Raw genomic sequence first — 17,876 nt, forward strand, 5'->3', positions numbered from 1 at the left:
CCAGAGGGGGCAGCCCCGCAAGGCCCCTGCCTGCAGCCCGGGCCGCCCCACTCCCCGCAGCTGCAGCCCCCCGGCTCCGCAGGGAAGGGGCCCCCGACGCACGCAGGGGCAGGCTCAGCACCAGGCCTGCCGGCAGGGGGCGCCGCCGGGCCGCCGCGGGCCGGGCAGGGGCGGGGCAGCGGCAGGGGACCGGGACGGGGCGGCCGCAGCAGGTGCGGGTCGGGGCGCAGCGCTCGCATCCCGCAGTGACACCTGCCGCCTCCCGCCTGCAGCACCCGCCGGCCGCCGCGCCGGCCGCATGGAGTCCCGCAGGCCAGGAGACGCCCGAGGTGAGAGCGCCCCGGGGTGCCCCGTCACTGGGGTCCTGTCCCGGAGCAGAGCGGGGTCCCAGGGGAGGGACCTGGGGCTGCGGAGCAGAGCGGGGCTCGGGGGGAGGGACCCGGCGGGGACGGAGCAGAGCGGAGCCCGGGGGGACGGAGCAGAGCGGGGCCCGGGGAGAGGGACCCGGAGGGGGGGACGGGGGGACGGAGCAGAGCGGGGCTCTGGGAAAGGGACCCGGCGGGGACGGAGCAGAGCGGAGCCCGGGGGGACGGAGCAGAGCGGGGCCCGGGGGGAGGGACCCGGGGGGGACGGGGGGACGGAGCAGAGCGGGGCTCGGGGAAAGGAACCCGACGGGGACGGAGCAGAGCGGGGCCCGGGGGGACGGAGCAGAGCGGGGCCCGGGGGGAGGGACCCGGAGGGGGGGACGGGGGGACGGAGCAGAGCGGGGTCCCAGGGGAGGGACCTGGGGCTGCGGAGCAGAGCGGGGCTCGGGGGGAGGGACCCGGCGGGGACGGAGCAGAGCGGAGCCCGGGGGGACGGAGCAGAGCGGGGCCCGGGGGGAGGGACCCGGAGGGAGGGACCCGGAGGGGGGGACGGGGGGACGGAGCAGAGCGGAGCCCGGGGGGACGGAGCAGAGCGGGGCTCGGGGAAAGGGACCCGGCGGGGACGGAGCAGAGCGGGGCCGCGGGGAGGGACCCGGGGAGGACTGGGGGACGGAGCAGAGCGGAGCCCGGGGGGAGGGACCCGGGGGGGACGGGGGGACGGAGCAGAGCGGGGCTCGGGGAAAGGAACCCGACAGGGACGGAGCAGAGCGGGGCCCGGGGGGACGGAGCAGAGCGGGGCCCGGGGGGACGGACCCGGGGAGGACTGGGGGACGGAGCAGAGCGGAGCCCGGGGGGGACGGAGCAGAGCGGGGCCCGGGGGGAGGGACCCGGGGGGGACGGGGGGACGGAGCAGAGCGGGGCTCGGGGAAAGGAACCCGACGGGGACGGAGCAGAGCGGGGCCCGGGGGGACGGAGCAGAGCGGGGCCCGGGGGGAGGGACCCGGGGAGGACTGGGGGACGGAGCAGAGCGGGGCTCGGGGAAAGGGACCCGGCGGGGACGGAGCAGAGCGGGGCCGCGGGGAGGGACCCGGGGAGGACTGGGGGACGGAGCAGAGCGGAGCCCGGGGGGGACGGAGCAGAGCGGGGCCCGGGGGGAGGGACCCGGGGGGGACTGGGGGACGGAGCAGAGCGGGGCCCGGGGGGACGGAGCAGAGCGGGGCCCGGGGGGACGGAGCAGAGCGGGGCTCGGGGAGAGGGACCCGGGGGGGGGACGGGGGGACGGAGCAGAGCGGGGCCCGGGGGGAGGGACCCGGGGGGGACGGGGGGACGGAGCAGAGCGGGGCCCGGGGAGAGGGACCCGGGGGGGGGACGGGGGGACGGAGCAGAGCGGGGCCCGGGGGGAGGGACCCGGGGGGGACGGGGGGACGGAGCAGAGCGGGGCTCGGGGGGAGGGACCCGGGGGGGGGACGGGGGGACGGAGCAGAGCGGGGCCCGGGGGGAGGGACCCGGGGGGGACGGGGGGACGGAGCAGAGCGGGGCCCGGGGAGAGGGACCCGGGGGGGGGGACGGGGGGACGGAGCAGAGCGGGGCCCGGGGGGAGGGACCCGGGGGGGACGGGGGGACGGAGCAGAGCGGGGCTCGGGGGGAGGGACCCGGGGGGGACGGGGGGACGGAGCAGAGCGGGGCCCGGGGAGAGGGACCCGGGGGGGGGACGGGGGGACGGAGCAGAGCGGGGCCCGGGGGGAGGGACCCGGGGGGGGGGACGGGGGGACGGAGCAGAGCGGGGCCCGGGGGGAGGGACCCGGGGGGGGGACGGGGGGACGGAGCAGAGCGGGGCCCGGGGGGAGGGACCCGGGGGGGACGGGGGGACGGAGCAGAGCGGGGCCCGGGGGGAGGGACCCGGGGGGGGGACGGGGGGACGGAGCAGAGCGGGGCTCGGGGGGAGGGACCCGGGGGGGGGACGGGGGGACGGAGCAGAGCGGGGCCCGGGGGGAGGGACCCGGGGGGGGGACGGGGGCCCGGGGGGAGGGACCCGGGGGGGGGACCCGGGGAGTGCGCACCTGTCCGTCCTAGCGCGCTCAGGGTCCACGGGCATCTCCTCCGCCCTATGGCCTCGGCGCTGACTCCTGCCAGTCTCTGCGCTGGGGTGAGCCGGGCAGCCTGCGCCAGGCGCTGCGATGCCCCCTCCTGTGTCTCCGGGCAGCCAGAGCCTTCCCCCGGGCCGAGGGTCTCGTGTCCCCAGCTCCCCTCCCCGGCCTGGAGACACCGGCGCCGTTTGGGAAAGACCGGAGCGTTTTAAAGGCGATTCTGTCTCTGCAGCTACCCCAGCGCCTGCCTCCGAGAGCTGGCGGGGCTCCGCGCCCCTGGCTGGGCTCGTGGCTGGTCCGCCTGCCTGGAGAGCTGGCGGCAACCCACAGCTCCCGGGGCATGGCAGAGCTTTTCAGCCTTTCATTCTCTTCCTGAGCGAAGGGTCCCAGGACCGATTGGGACGGGGACTGCTCATGTACTGCTTCTTCCCGGCAGGAGCCTTGGGGCCTTGATCCTTCCCTGCTTGTATAGGCAAAACCCAGGGCCAGGAGGAGTGCTGGGGATGGACCCTGCAGGTCTGTCCCACCAGTGGGAGTTCTGCACAAGGGTTTGTGCCCAAGGAGGCCAGGTGAACCTCAGGGCAGGGGGTGACAAAGGAGAGCCCCAATTGGCAGAGAGGTGAGGCTGGTGCCTTCCAGGGCTGCTTCAGTTCCACTTCCTAGAAACATCCGGGTAGAAAATAAGTGTGTATCTTTCACGTTAAAATCAGCAAACACTTGTAATAATGGATAACTTAAACCACACGGGAAAGCTCCTGCCTGGCTCTTGCTTTCAAATGCGGAGGGACCCTTCCCTTGTCACAGATCATGGCCCTGATCCTGGGGAAACTCATGCATCCGATGAACTGAGCTGTAGCTCAGGAAAGTTCATGCTCAAATAAATTGGTTAGTCTCTAAGGTGCCACAAGTCCTCCTTTTCTTTTTGCGAATACAGACTAACACGGCTGCTCCTCTGAAACCTGTCATGCACCTGGGTAACTTTACTTATCTCAGTAGCCCTATTAACTTAAATAGGACTGACTGCACCAGTAAAGTTGCTCACTTGATTAAATCTGTTGTAATTGGCCCCAGTGTCTGTACGTACAAGATGATGGTTTCCTATTTCTTGAGTAAACTTCATTTTTCTGAGTAACAGCCGTGTTAGTCTGTATTTACAAAAAGAAAAGGAGGACTTGGCACCTTCGAGACTAACCAATTTATTTGAGCATAAGCTTTCGTGAGCTACAGCTCACTTCATCGGATGCACACTGTGGAAAGTACAGAAGACGTTTTTATACACACAAACCATGAAAAAATGGGTGATTATCACTACAAAAGGTTCTCTCTCCCCCCCACCCCACTCTCCTGCTGGTAATAGCTTATGTAAAGTGATCACTCTCCTTACAAAGTGTATGATAATCATTTTTCTAACATTTTGTACATGACTGGAGATCTGCAGGTGTGCGTGTCTTTACGTCTGGTTTTGAATAGTGGGATTTTCCTTTAAAAGATTCATGAATTCAAGAGACTTGGGCAAATCTGCAATAAGAACATATTGTGGAATGTCAGGTTTCAGAGTAGCAGCCGTGTTAGTCTGTATTCGCCATTTCAATGTGCCATTTGTGTGGAAGTGTTTTGCTATTTTTTGCACAAATGCATGTGACAGTGACACTTCCTAGTTGGGAAATATTTAGAAAAATGATCAGTGATGCACTTAGCAGCTGGCACTGCACCAGGACACTTTCTAGGTGCTCAAATTCCATGATACAGAATAATAGGCTAGGGCCAGTAACTGCGGGTTCCTGTCTCTGTAGCTGCCAGGTGTTTCTATTGTAATCAGAGGCCTGTGCTTCCCAGCCTGGCAGCTGTGTCAGTGAGCTGCTATGCCGATGTCATTATCCTGTTTGCCCTGGAAGTGCCTGTAATTCTCACTTAGGGCCCAATCCTGCAAACAGTTCTGTGTAAGAGTAACTTTACTCATGTCAGTAAACCCCGGCGTTGAGATCAACAGTATTTGCAGGATTGGGCCCACAGTGAATTTGGTGCAAGAGGAGCAGATGAGCTCTAAGGCAGGGGGCCCTGGCTTAACACAGATCACCCGGATAATTAGCAAAGGGAGCAAGCAAGAAATACCAGAGATTAATGAGTTTGCATATGCCTTTGCTAGATTTGTGAATGCCCTCCAGAGACCGCTGTCTGCTTAGGGAAGTGGCCTTTTACTCACTTGGTTCCATATTGTTTTAAAATACTGAATACCTTTCCCAGATAGGGTTGCCAACCCTCTAGGATTGGCCTGGAGTCTCCAGGAATCAGCACTGATCACCTGGTGACTATTGAAAGTAATCTGGGAGATTTTAATAGGATATTTTAAACGACATTTCGTCATGTTGGGGGAAAACATCTCCCAGAATAGCTTCAGTCAGAGTTGGCAACTCTACTCCCAGACCTGAAGAAGAGCTCTGTAATGCAAAATCATAGAAGATTAGGGTTGGAAGAGACCTCAGGAGGTCATCTAGTCCAACCCCCTACTCAAAACAGGACCAAACCCAACTAAACCAGCCCAGACAGGGCTTTGTCAAGCCAGGCCTTAAAAACCTCTAAGATTCCACCAACTCCCTAGATAACCCATTCTAGTGCTTCACCACCCTCCTAGTGAAATAGTTTTTTCTAATATCCAACCTAGACATCTCCCACTGCAACTTCAGACCATTGCTCCTTGTACTGTCATCTGCTGCCACTGAAGAGCTGAGCTCCATCCTCTTTAGAACCCCCCTTCAGGTAGCTGAAAGTAGCTATCAAATCCCCCCCTCACTCTTCTCTTCTGCAGATTAAACAAACCCACTTCCCTCAGCCTCTCCGCATAAGTCATGTGCCCCAGCCCCCTAATCATTTTTGTTGCCCTCTGCTGGACTCTCTCCAATTTGTCCACATCCTTTCTGTAGTGGGGGCCCCAAAACTGGACACAATACTCCAGGTGTGGCCTCACCAGTGCCGAATAGAGGGGAATAATCACTTCCCTCGATCTGCTGGCAATGCTCCTACTAATACAGCCCAATATGCCATTGGCCTTCTTGGCAACAAGAGCACACTGTTGACTCATATCCAGCTTCTCATCCACTGTAACCCCTAGGTCCTTTTCTGCAGACTTGCCGCTTAGCCATTCGGTCCCTAGTCTGTAGCGGTGCATGGGATTCTTCCGTCCTAAGTGCAGGACTCTGCACTTGTCCTTTTTGAACCTCATCAGATTTCTTTTGGCCCAGTCCTCCAATTTGTCTAAATCACTCTGGACCCTATCCCTACCCTCCAGCATATCTATCTCCCCCATCCCACCCCCAGCTTAGTGTCATCTGCGAACTTGCTGAGGGTGCAATCCATCCCGTCCTCCAGATCATTAATAAAGATGTTGAACAAAACCGGCCCCAGGACTGACCACTGGGGCACTCCGCTCGATACCAGCTGCCAACTAGACATTGAGCTGTTGATCACAAAAGCTTGTCTCTCTCACCAATTGCTGGTACAATAAAAGATATTACCTCACCCATTTTGTTTCTTTAAAATATTTTTTCACCCTCCATGTGTAGAGTTAAACATGGCTCCTGGGCAGATGATCAAAGCCAGGATCAAGAAGACTTTGCCAGTGACTGGCCCTCAGGCTCCAACAGTCAGTGAGCTGATGCATTGGTACTGCATGAACACCAATACGCATGGCTGCCGGCGTATCGTGGTATCAAGGGGACGCTTGCGCAGGTTCATCTGGATCCTGCTCACCTTGAGCGCCGTGGGGCTGATCCTGTGGCAGTGTGCTGAGCTCGTCATGTCCTATTACACGGCCTCTGTCTCAGTCACTGTGCAGTTCCAGAAGCTGCCCTTCCCCGCTGTCACCATCTGCAATATCAACCCTTACAAGTAAGCCATGAGGGGCCAGGGGATGGCTAATTACTGTATGAATGGCAGGGTCATGCCATTATGGCCAGGGTGGGCATGCTTTCAAAGGACACGAGGAAAGTGTTTCTCAGACATTTGTTAAATAATTTTTCCTCAAAACTCTGTCCAGCACTGAGCCCCTCAGGAAGCTTATCCTGCTGCTCTGACACCCCTGCTCTTTAATTCCATCCCCTTATTGTTAGCTCTGCCCCCTTCCCACAGCACCCTAAAATGCTGCACCTCTACTTTCTGGCTGTTTACACTCGTCAGACATTTGTAGCCATATTTGACTTACCAGCGCTGAGCCAAGCTAGATGCATTTAGCTTGTTTTATCTTTCTGCACGCATCAGCCCCCCCAGTCCCCTCTCTCTGAATGCCGTCCTTCCAGTAATGGAGAGCTCAGGCCTAACTAATATTCCAGGCACAAACTCTCCAATGGGGGACAGAGAGTTTTCCATCTCCTCTTGCTTGGATGGGATGCCTTGGCATATGCCATCCAAAATCACATGGGGTTCTTTTTCCTGCCAAACTGTATTGCACACTTCTGTCTAATCTGCTGTCCGCTCTCCCCACCCCAGTCTCTCTCTGCCATTCTTGCTTTCTGGTCTCTCCTGCCCACGGAGGATCTGCATTTCAGACTGTATTGTCCCAGCTGCATTGTCCCCAGGATAAATCTTTTCCATTTCTTGTCCATCTTTCTGCTCTCTCTAGTTTTGGCAATTCCTCCTCATTTAGTGCAATCCCCCAATATGTATCTGTTACTGCCTTCTCTAGCCTCTCCAGCTCATTAATTAAGATTTTAAAGAAGCTCGGATCTTACAGTGACCTCTTCACAGCTCAGTCTGTTGCTGTTTATAATGGCCTGTTGTCCATAGTCCTTCAGTCAATGGGCAATCTCTAGGATCTAGTTTTTACCCAAGCCAATTCAAATTAATTGTGTGAATAAAAGTTCCAAGTGAAGCATCAGCACTAAGTCAGTCTAGGGAGGAGAAACAGGAAGAGCTGGGTGTCCCCTATAATGGGCTATTCATTGTACAATGCGTAGGACAGGATAGGACTGTAGGGAGTAGTCCAGCAGGTTGACACCGGGAGAATATGGCATGTTATTTACTATTACCTTCTCTCCAATGTAGATATAGTGCAATGAAAGAGCATTTGTCTGAACTGGACAAAGAGACAAAAAATGCTTTGGAGACTTTATATGGCTTTTCAGAGGGCAAATCCAAGATACGTCGGGATGCAGATGACTGGAACGCTACAGAGAGCAAATTTCTTGAAAGAATCCCTCTGCTAAAGTTCAAAGACCTCTCTAAGAAGACTGTTACTGAGATTCCAAGTGGCAATAAGCGGAAAATTGAGACTAGTGTCTTTCACCAAGGTTCCAGCATGGTGAATACTGGGGAGCCACAAGATGTCGTGGGCTTTCAGCTGGTGAGTTCCATTCCTACGTGGTGACTGGGCGCGGTGTTGGCACAGGGAGTGGATGTGCTAGGGCAGGCACGACTGTTTGAGCAGATGACAAGTGTAGCAGTGGAGGGAAATGATAAAACTTTCAAGAGTTAATTGAGGCTTTAGAGAGGAATAGATACAAAGAACCTTCCAGGATGGAGAGACCCTGTACTGTAGGTCTTCCAAATCCATCGGTTCCTTAAACATCTCCATCCAATGCTTCCCGCAGATTATTCCGCATACCCACAACCCTCGGGGACAAAAAGTTCTTTTTGAAATCCAGCCTAAACTGCTTCCTCTTTATTGCCAACCATGACACCAGGGAGGTCATTTCTTAGATCCCCTATGATGAGCCCCCACTAGCCATGCTTCTTTAAGGTTACACACATTCAGTTCCTGATGTCCATGCTCACAGGAAAGGCCACTGGTGCCCAGATGAGCCACTTTGCTTCCTCTGTACCTTTTCCAGACTGATCTGCCTTCAGAATGCACACAGTTCTCAACACGAGGTCTACCAAGGACTTTTTGAAGAGGAACTGTTTGTATCCCGTAATACCTTATTTGTCTTTTTTTCCTCCACCTGCAACTAGAAACTTCTTGCTTGAGTAGCATTGTTCAGTAGAAATCATATTGCAAACCCTTCAGTGGAAAATTATACCACATCTTCCTCATCTGAAACTCATTTTCCTCCTTTATTATTGTTAGTGTGACCCAAACAACAGCAGTGACTGTGCAGTTTACACATTCAGCTCTGGGGTAAATGCTATTCAAGAATGGTACAAGCTGCATTATATGAACATCATGGCACAAATACCCCTGGAGACGAAAGTGAATATGGGCTACTCCGCTGAGGATCTTCTGCTGACGTGTTTCTTCGATGGCATATCTTGCGACACAAGGTCAGTGCACAAAAATTACTCACCAGCCTAACTTCTCACTTCTTAAAATAAACGTCAAACAATTAGGAATTAAATGTTTGTTATTTACAGAGTGCAAATCAGTGCGCTCAGGAATATACAGAGCATAGAGGAAGCCACCGTCCCTTGCTTACTATCTAGATTAGGCGGACTGCACCATTCAGACTGACAATCAGCCAATCACCAGGCTCAGAATGGTGAAGACAGATGTGTAAATTTTAACATTGTGTTACACACGTCTTGCTCTGACAGATTATCGCTGACAGGTTTAGCAGTAAACGTGCATTTGAAGGTGGGTTGAATGAAGGAGGATAGTCATTTGGAGCACAAAGAAAGACTGTTAAAATGAACTTCAAGCACCAAACCTGCTTGTTCTCTCTCAGGCTCATGGGCGATCCAGTGAGTAATTTACATTGCCATGGGCAGTTAGACCAGAGCCTAGGATGAAAAAAATGTTTGCTCTCTTTTAGAAACTTCACCCCTTTCCATCATCCACTGCACGGCAACTGCTACACCTTCAATAGTGGAGAAGACGGGAAAGTCCTGACCACTTCCACAGGAGGCAGCGAGTATGGTAAGGGGACCAAGCTGGTAGAGACATTTGAAAGCAGATTGTTCAGGGAACTGCATCCTAAGGGGGTTGACGGACATGTCGGCATTAGACGTGTTATCTGATTGGGTTGGTTCAAATGAACATTTCCCCAAGCTGTTGCCAAATCTCATGAATCAAGTGTTGTTGCATCACTAGAGTTTTTCCACCTGAAATTATTCCTCTCCAGTTATGTAACTTGGTTTTTTAACAGGTTTTCAGTAACATTCGAAGTCATCACTAGTAGTTATTATTAGTTGTGTTGGATGCTAAAGATTAGCTGCAGGAGTACTTGGACACTCCAATGATATCTGGACAATTCCACTTGAAGCCAGATGTTTAATCCAAACGGATGATGACAGTTAAAACTGAAGAAGATTGTACAGTGACCATAGATGAGTCAACTCTCCCTGAGCTAGGGCTCTAGCTTTTTTAACCCCGTTAATGCTATTTCTTTGTTCTGCAGGATTGCAGGTCGTCCTTTACATAGAGGAAGCAGATTACAATCCCTTCCTGGTGACCTCTACGGGGGCCAAAATCATTGTCCACGACCAGCAGGAATATCCCTTTATTGAAGATATTGGCACTGAGATTGAGACTGCAGTGGCCACCTCCATTGGGATGCACTTTGTGAGTGGCAGAGATCTTTCTTCTCGGGCTCATGAGCGCTTACAAACACTGTGTTAATTGTGTTAAATAGATCCCCGCTGCTGCCTCACAGCATCCAGGAAAGCTAGCAGAGAGCTGGGAGGGTACATTTATGCCCCAGGCCTGGCTATCTAAAGCACCTTAGAAAGCATGAGGCCAGAGAGAGAGCCACTGTAACTAAGCTGTGTTTGAGCACTCTCCTGACTCAGGTTTTACTGCTCAGGGGTGAGAGCTGTTGGAAATACAGGCCTGTGGGAATCCCACACCTACGGGTGATCCTGGTTTTATCCCACGGATTTCTTGAGGATTTTGATGTTTTCTACAACGTCTGAGGCACCATCCACACCATCAAACCCCTGCTTTAACTCATGTTCTGCAGCACAGTACAGACATGGTTGTGGGTCAGATCAGGTGGTTTGGCTGCCAGAGCAGACGAGCTAAAGCACAACTCTGACGTCTGGCTATTCTGATTGGCTAGATGGGTCTGTGCTTACTGCCCTCCTGGCTGTGAAGAGACCTTTCCAGGTGGCCATGTCTGCACTCGCCTGCCTCGGGAAATCTCCCACCATTGCTATCACTCAGGGTAGGGTGGAGGCTGAAATAAGGTGCTGGGAGTTTCCCAAAGTAGTATTTGGAGTGGCTGGGTGTGTCAAGCCGTGCCCTGATAGTCCATGCATTAGAAAGGACAGTAGGGTAAAGTCTGACAGGTTCACATGTGCATATAGTTGACTGTCTTCCAGGTGTCTGGATAAGCATTAGGGACAAGTGACTTTATAGTGTCTAAAAATATGGGACTTTCCCAAAGAGGCTTGTAGCTTTCTATAAAAGCAGGCATGAGTAATCAGCAGCAGAGGGTTAGATCTATAGAGACCTAAATACCTCCCAATCCTGCCTAACCCCCATGTCCTTGTTTTGATGCCTATAGAATAAGAACAACTCCACATATCACATCAGCAAAACTCTACTAGAACAACTCTAGATATTGAAAAACATGGTTTGCCTTGGCATTCCTCAACCAAGTCATACACTGCCTTAAAGTCCCAGAGTCGTGTCTTGAGACAGCTGGTCACAGAACAAGACTTGGTGCACAGTGAATAAGACAGTCACTCAAACAGAAAAGATTGACAGCACACAAATTCTGATGTGGAAGAAGTGCCCTTTCGTAGCAGGGAGCCATTGCAAATATTCTGAATGTGTAGGCGGTTAGACTTTGAGTACCCTGAATTATGGTAGGCAGGAGGCATCTCATGGAGGCGTCAAATATAATTAGGAAAAAATCTAAAAACCATTCTAGCCACATAATCTCCTACTAAAAGCAACCTACGTCCTACAGGCTAATTCACGTAAGCTAGCTTCAGTCCTGCCCCATCATTGTTATAGTTTAGGACTGTGCTCCCAGGCCGTCCAATAAGCAGCACTGAATGGTCTCTTTCCTTCAGCTCGGCTGGGGTCTCTCAAGTCAACATTTGTTTTCTGGTTTTCAGACTCGGTCTCACAAGCTAAGCAAACCGTACAGCGACTGCACAGAGACCGGCACTGACATTCCAGTAGCGAACCTCTACAACAAGAGCTACTCACTCCAGGTAAAGCTCTGTTACGCTTGCTTTTTCAGAGACCAGGTGGGGGATGTAATATTAATAAAATTATTATATCTGCTCTTGGACCAACTTCTGTTGGTGAGAGAGACGAGCTTTCGAGCCACAAGGAGCTCTTCCTCAGGCTTTTCAGTCATTTGAGTGATCCCCTTGTACAAACAGCACAGGATTCTGCCCCCAACCCTGCAGGATCACTACTGCAGTTGAATGCTTTGGATCACAGCTGTAGAATACCGCAGTACTTTTAAAATCAGGGTTTTGTTCCAAAATGATTGAAGCTTGAAGTTGCCTTGGGGATTCTGTCATATAGCAGGAACATTAGCTCATTATGAAATTCTCTGGCACTGCTGGACTGGAAAATATTGGCCAAACAAATGTTGCAGCTTAGTAAGCCTTGAAGCCAGAAATTGTGACCCCTGTCAGATAAGACTCCATGAACAACTGATACTATCTAATCTGTGTCCAACCAGCAGAACGCTTACAAAGAAAGTTTCCACTAGTTTTGCAAGGCTCCTGTAATAGGCTCCACCGTGAGAGCATCAAGCATCCTGGTTTCCTCCATGCTAGTTCCCATTGCTCTTGTATTAATTGCTACTTTTTGCAAATCCAGTACCTGGGCTTGATTTTTCTCTTAATGGGTATTAAAATGCCAGCACCCGGTGATGTGATGCCAGCTGAGGTCACACGGGCCTCCAGCAGAGTTAGTGCCTTAAAGCATGGAGCCCGGCACTGCAGTCGGTAGGGACTGAAGATGGGGCCCCACCTACTGGAAATGCCAGCTGAAAATGTTAGTTCCTGCTGGTTCCAGCTGACAACCCATTTAGGAACAGAGCAGTAACCTAGAAGCAACCCAGGCCTGCTTGTGCATTTGTTGACCCATGGAAACCCAACTCTTGGTTTCTTTCCCTGCAGATTTGCCTGCATTCCTGTTTCCAGAGGGCCATGGTGGATACCTGTGGCTGTGCCCAGTACGCCCAGCCCTTACCTCCCGGGGCAGAATACTGCAACTACAAGAAATACCCCAACTGGAGTAAGTTCTCCACAGCATGAGTAAAGCCCCCGCACAGCCTCCTTTACTGCCTAGTTACAACCACCAAATGTCCTGCTGGCAGACAGGTCCCAGCTCCACCCCTGGCATTAGATCATTACCACACACACTATACTCCACTGAAATTGCCACCCACACAAGCCCATCCGGGCTGGAGGAAAGGTGAATCTGCCTTGGACTAATGCGGGCGCCCTGGCCAGTTTTTATTGCTCAGCCCAGAGATAGCTCTCTGCTAGCAAGAGCCGCCTTGTCTCTGAAATCCCAGCAACACACTTTGTAACACTAGTTAATTGTACTCTGGTAGCATCTGGAGGCCCCGCCTGAGTCCAGGGCTCTGTTGTGCTAGGGCTCTCAGGACAAATTTTTTGGTGGCCAGTCAGAGTGCGGCTACCAACTCTTGCTGGTGGCCACTCTCACACTTTTCCCTAAAATACTTAATTAGCATTAGGAAAAACAAACAAATATGCACATAGACACGGCCAAATCATTGTAACTTATTTATTGCTAACTAGTAATGGGGCATTGGGGTGGTTGGCCAGGGGAGGTAGCAGGGGTCCAGAGCATGAAGCTTTGTGGCTGGGGGTCAGGGCCTGGGGCTGGAGCTCAAAGCCCCATGGCCAGAGCCTGCTGTCCTGCCACCCCAGGGCTGGAGCCCAACGCCTGAGCCCCACTGCCACTGGAAAGGTAGGGAACTCACCAGCTGCCTGCTCCCCCAGGTGTCTCCAGATGGGAGCAGGGCCCAACCCCCTGCTGGCGGCCGCAGCAACCAACACCAGGGCAGTGCATCCAGGAGCAACAGGGACGGGGAGGGGCCGCTGCTTTCCCATCCCTCCCAAATCACAGTCAAGGAGGCTGTGGCCACAAGAAAAGCCGCTGGTGGCTGCATTTGAGAAACACCATGCTCACTGCTAGACACGGCATAAGCATAGCGAGCGCCTGTCCCTGCCCCGAGGAGCGTGTCTTTCCAGGGAAAGTATTTACCCCCATTTCGTAGCTGGGGAAATGAAACCCTCAGAAGAGGGGGGACTTGCCCAAGGGACAGAGTGAGTCTGTTACAGAGCCAGGAATTGAACCCAGATCTCCCAAGCCCAGTGTATTAAGCACAAGACCAGACTCTCTCTGGCTTCCCCAGCCAGTTACCCTGCACTCTCTTTCTGCAGTGTACTGCTACTACGAGCTGCATGAGAAGTTTGTGAAGGAGCAGTTGGGCTGTCAGCAGATTTGCAAAGAAGCCTGCAGGTAAGTCCAGCTGCCAGATAGGCAAGAAATGAAACATTCCTTATGCAGGAATTCAGACTGACAGCTAACACTAGGCTTCTTTTCCCACAGCTTTAAGGAATGGACGCTGACCACCAGCTTAGCCCAGTGGCCATCTTCAGTTTCTGAGGTGAGCTCCCAGTTCTGCTCTGCTTGCTCAGCCGGCCTAGATGCACAACGAGAGTTGCAGGCTCCGCGTTCAGGCTGGCTTGGTTCCCTTGTGCCTTGGACCACAGGATCATTGTCAGGCTGGGGCTTTCCCCTGCTTCTGCTGCTGTGCCAGTGAGGGCTGCCCTCCCCCCAAAGGGGGGGATGAGCCCAGATTTCTCAACAATGGGGAGATGAGGTTACAAGAGCGAACAGCCTCCCACAATGAAAGGGGGCAGGGAAGCTTCACAGCTCCAACAGGAACTAGGTAAAATCCAGAGGTGCAGCCTTGGGAGTGAGAGGCCCCTTCTGTATTTGTGAGCATTGGCCTGGTGCTCCTGACCAGGGGATCTGAACACTTGCAATGTGTGAGGCTCCCATAGCCAGGTACAAGGACACGGCCCTGGCCAAGGAGCTCACCAGCTAACCTGCAAACGTGTCCCCTGGGGGTTCAGTCTCTCTGGGTCTGCGAGATCCCCCCACTTGGCGGTAGCGTGAGGGCCCCACCACACAATCATGGCATTCTAGAATGGAACCCGAGCCAAATGAGCTGTCACATCCTGGGCTCCCTGGGCTTGTGCTCATGGCAGTTGCATTGTTTTCTTGTTTTCCAAGGACTGGATGCTTCGAGTCCTCTCTTGGGACAAAGGGCAGAAAATCAACAAAATGCTGAACAAGTAAGTTTCCCCCTGTGTATTTCCAGCCTGTGTCCCGAGTTCAGATACAATCACAGCGGCCCTAACAATGGCAATGGAAAAGAACGCTCCCTTCGAGGGGCCTGGCCCTACTCGTCCAACTGGTTCTTTAAATCACTCTTCAGTGATCCTCACGCTATTGTTTGACTAAAGCCAGGGCCTGCTCTCTCTCTCTCCCTTCCCAGAACGGACCTCGCAAACCTCGTGGTGTTCTACAAAGACCTGAACGAGAGATTCATTTCCGAGAATCCCGCCAACAACGTAAGCTCTGACGTCTGCAGTCTGTTTAGACCCAGAATAGGTCCAGTGCAGGCAGCGGGAGAACAAGCTCCCCCAAACAGTGCCCTCCAACGTGCCCCAGTCCTGTCCTGTCGCTAGCATCTCCAGGGGCATGTGGGGAGGTCAGGTTCCTTGGCTCATTCAGTCCTTGTCCTCTGTCACGTAGGCACCTCTCCATGGGGAACTGCCCGGAGACAAGTGTAAGTGACTGTTCGGTTTCAACGTTAGTTGACATTTCTAGAGCATAAGCTAGAGTGGAGCAGGCAGGAAGCTTAGAGACATGCCCATTATATTTTGCCTTCACTTTAGTGACCAGATTTCTGTATTGGGCAAGTTGTGTCCCTTTAACAGTGTCTAGTTACCCAGCCCCTGGGCACCTCGTGACAGACGCTGATTGCTCTAGCTCAGAGACGTCTCCTCTCTGGCTGCTGCTGGTTGCCTGGCTGGTTCAGGTGTAACCTTGCACTCTCTTCTCCTCCAGATTGTTATTCTTCTTTCCAACTTCGGGGGCCAGCTGGGCCTTTGGATGAGCTGCTCCGTGGTTTGTGTCATTGAGATCATCGAAGTTTTCTTCATCGACTCCTTCTTCATCGTCATGCGGCACCGCTGGCAAAAGGCGAAGAAATGGTGGAATGACCGAAAAGCAGCACCCCATCAGGAGCCCCCTCAGCGTAATGCTCCAGCCAAAGGGGGCCACGACCACACCGTGTGCCCCGACGAAGACCTGCCCACCTTTAACACTGCCCTTCACTTACCACTGCCCCAGGAAAATCACATGCCCAGGACTCCCCCGCCCAACTACAGCACTTTGCAGCTAAACGCTGCATTCACAGACCCGCTGCCCGACTCTCTGGAGGGCAGGAGCCATTGACCATATTTGTCTCCTCATCCAGAGGCCAAAGCAGGCAATGAACGTGTCATCTGGGTGTCCAGGAGCGAGAGGTGTGTGTCTGGGGGTGAGCGCTAGGGGACTATCGGGTCCAGCCTCGAATTCAGGGATTTGGAGCTTTGTGGTGAAAGCGTCTCTGGGAGGAGCGTGGGCAGGAGGATTCAGCCCCCGGCATAGAGCAGGGGTTGGTAACGCCAGGTCCAAGTCCCTGGTGTTTTCCAGTGAAGGGTTGCTGGCGCTGGTTTATGTAGGATGTGGAACTGAGCTGTGAGGGGTCTTGCCAAACAGTGACAAGCCACACACCCCTCCCCATTCCATCTGGGTAGGAATCAGGCCTCGGGAGAAGCAGGCATATCAACATGATACCACACCTGCTCCAGGCCTGACACGTGGGACCAACCCAGGCCTTTAGCACGGCTTGTGTCACTTGGCTAGGAGCAGGCAGAGAGGGAGCTCTCGGAAAAGAGTTAAAACCTGCAGGTACTGGGTGGTGGCGAGAGGAAAGGAAAATACCACTGTAGGGTCAGATTCTAACCGCTTCAGCTAAACACTGAGCAGGTAGGATTCTGCCAGCTGCATCCCAAGAGAGAAATTCCTTAGCCTGGAGGAGAACCTTGAAAGCCAATCGAACTCCTCCTGGAGTAAGGCACAACTCAGCCTGAGTAAAAGGGAGCCAGAGTCATCCCCAACCCTTCCTTTAAAATGCCTGAAGTCTAATTTTGAGCAGGATAATGACCAGACACAGCAATCAGTGCGCTCAAAGTAACCCACTTAAAGTGCAGGTGCCCTTGGCACACTCGGGTTCCAGCACTCTCAAAGGGCAGCTGCATCCTCTTCATGCTACAGTCATTTTGGCCCTTCTGCTGGGAAATACCATTCAAATGCCAGCCTCATTCACTGGCACACACCCTTAGCCCGCACACAGCCTGAAGAACTGGGCTGTGCTCTGGGGAGCATCTCAAGGGCCAGGAAGGAAGAGGAATCCCACTCCAGGGCACAGTGGCAGCAGAGCCCCCTGGGAATTCCTGCACCCAGACCCAGCCTTAACGGGGAACAGTGAGCAGAAGATACACTGACCCCATCCCCAGGCATGTTTCCCTTAAACTCCCCTTGTCCATTAGCATGCAGCGAGTTCCCTATGGAGCTGCTCTCTCTGATGCCAAGCCCCTGTGCACAGGCTCCTTGGATCCTACCACTAGTTCCTCCCTGGCCGGGAGGCACTGTGCCTGTAGATCTGACCCACTGAACTGAGATGAAAACAGACGCTGGTTTTCAAACATTGGTTCTAAAAAGGTCACTGCTCAGGCCCGTTCTCACAGAATGGGTTAGCCCGAATCACTGGCGTTTCCCTGCCTTGAGCACATGATCGTGATAACATTCAGGGCCCAATTCTGCCCCCCTTGAAGTCAACAGCAAAACTCCCATTGAGACCCCAGAGTGAAGGCTGCAGTTCATTGTCCTCTCTGGTGTGCCCAGTTTATTGCAGGGGAGCACACAGCTGGCAGGTGCATTCTGTATGGAGGGGTGGGTGCCCGGCCATGACTCAGAATCTCCCTCTTCCTAGTTGGTTCCAGCAATGGCCTCCTGGGAGCTGAGTCGGGTGGGCTGCATGAGTGTTAGGATGGCTGTGTGCTGGGCCAGCATGACCTCATGGGCTTTCAAAGTACTGTGTTGTCAAATGAATCAGGCATCTTAACAGTGAGAACAAAGATGTTTCCAAGAGTGCAATATAAGAAGTCTTTTTTAACTGAATTATTTACCAGCAGGGAGGCTGGAAAACGAAGAACAGGGAAAGATATATTTTTGAATAAACTGGGGTTTTTTAGTTAATGGATGTGTGTGTTGTTCTGCTTGGATGTCCAAAGTCATTGCTGAGAACAAGTGAGCTGTGCCTCGCTCTGCCCTGGCCCGCTCTATCCTAGTTCTTTACATTTGTAACAAGGGACCAACTCAGAACTGCTCAGCAACTGGGAGCTGCCCTTCGGGCTTGTCTACACAGTGGCTAAT

General features: G+C 53.8%; 1 protein-coding gene across 1 annotated transcript; it reads left to right on the plus strand.

Moving 5' to 3' along the window:
- Positions 1-262: 262 nt before the first annotated feature.
- SCNN1G (sodium channel epithelial 1 subunit gamma) lies at positions 263-17,699 on the plus strand. The gene is made up of 13 exons (XM_084640622.1): positions 263-329; positions 6,013-6,337; positions 7,490-7,787; positions 8,511-8,704; positions 9,193-9,296; positions 9,778-9,941; positions 11,444-11,542; positions 12,467-12,584; positions 13,763-13,841; positions 13,932-13,989; positions 14,622-14,683; positions 14,887-14,962; positions 15,462-17,699. Exons 1-13 carry the CDS (start codon positions 299-301, stop codon positions 15,849-15,851), a joined length of 1,998 nt encoding a protein of 665 aa, XP_084496748.1. The 5' UTR covers positions 263-298; the 3' UTR covers positions 15,852-17,699.
- The last annotated feature ends 177 nt before the right edge of the window (positions 17,700-17,876 follow it).

The sequence above is a fragment of the Lepidochelys olivacea genome (genome assembly GCF_965140295.1).
Source record: "Lepidochelys olivacea isolate rLepOli2 genome assembly, chromosome: 10".
NCBI classification, from domain to species: Eukaryota; Metazoa; Chordata; order Testudines; family Cheloniidae; genus Lepidochelys; species Lepidochelys olivacea.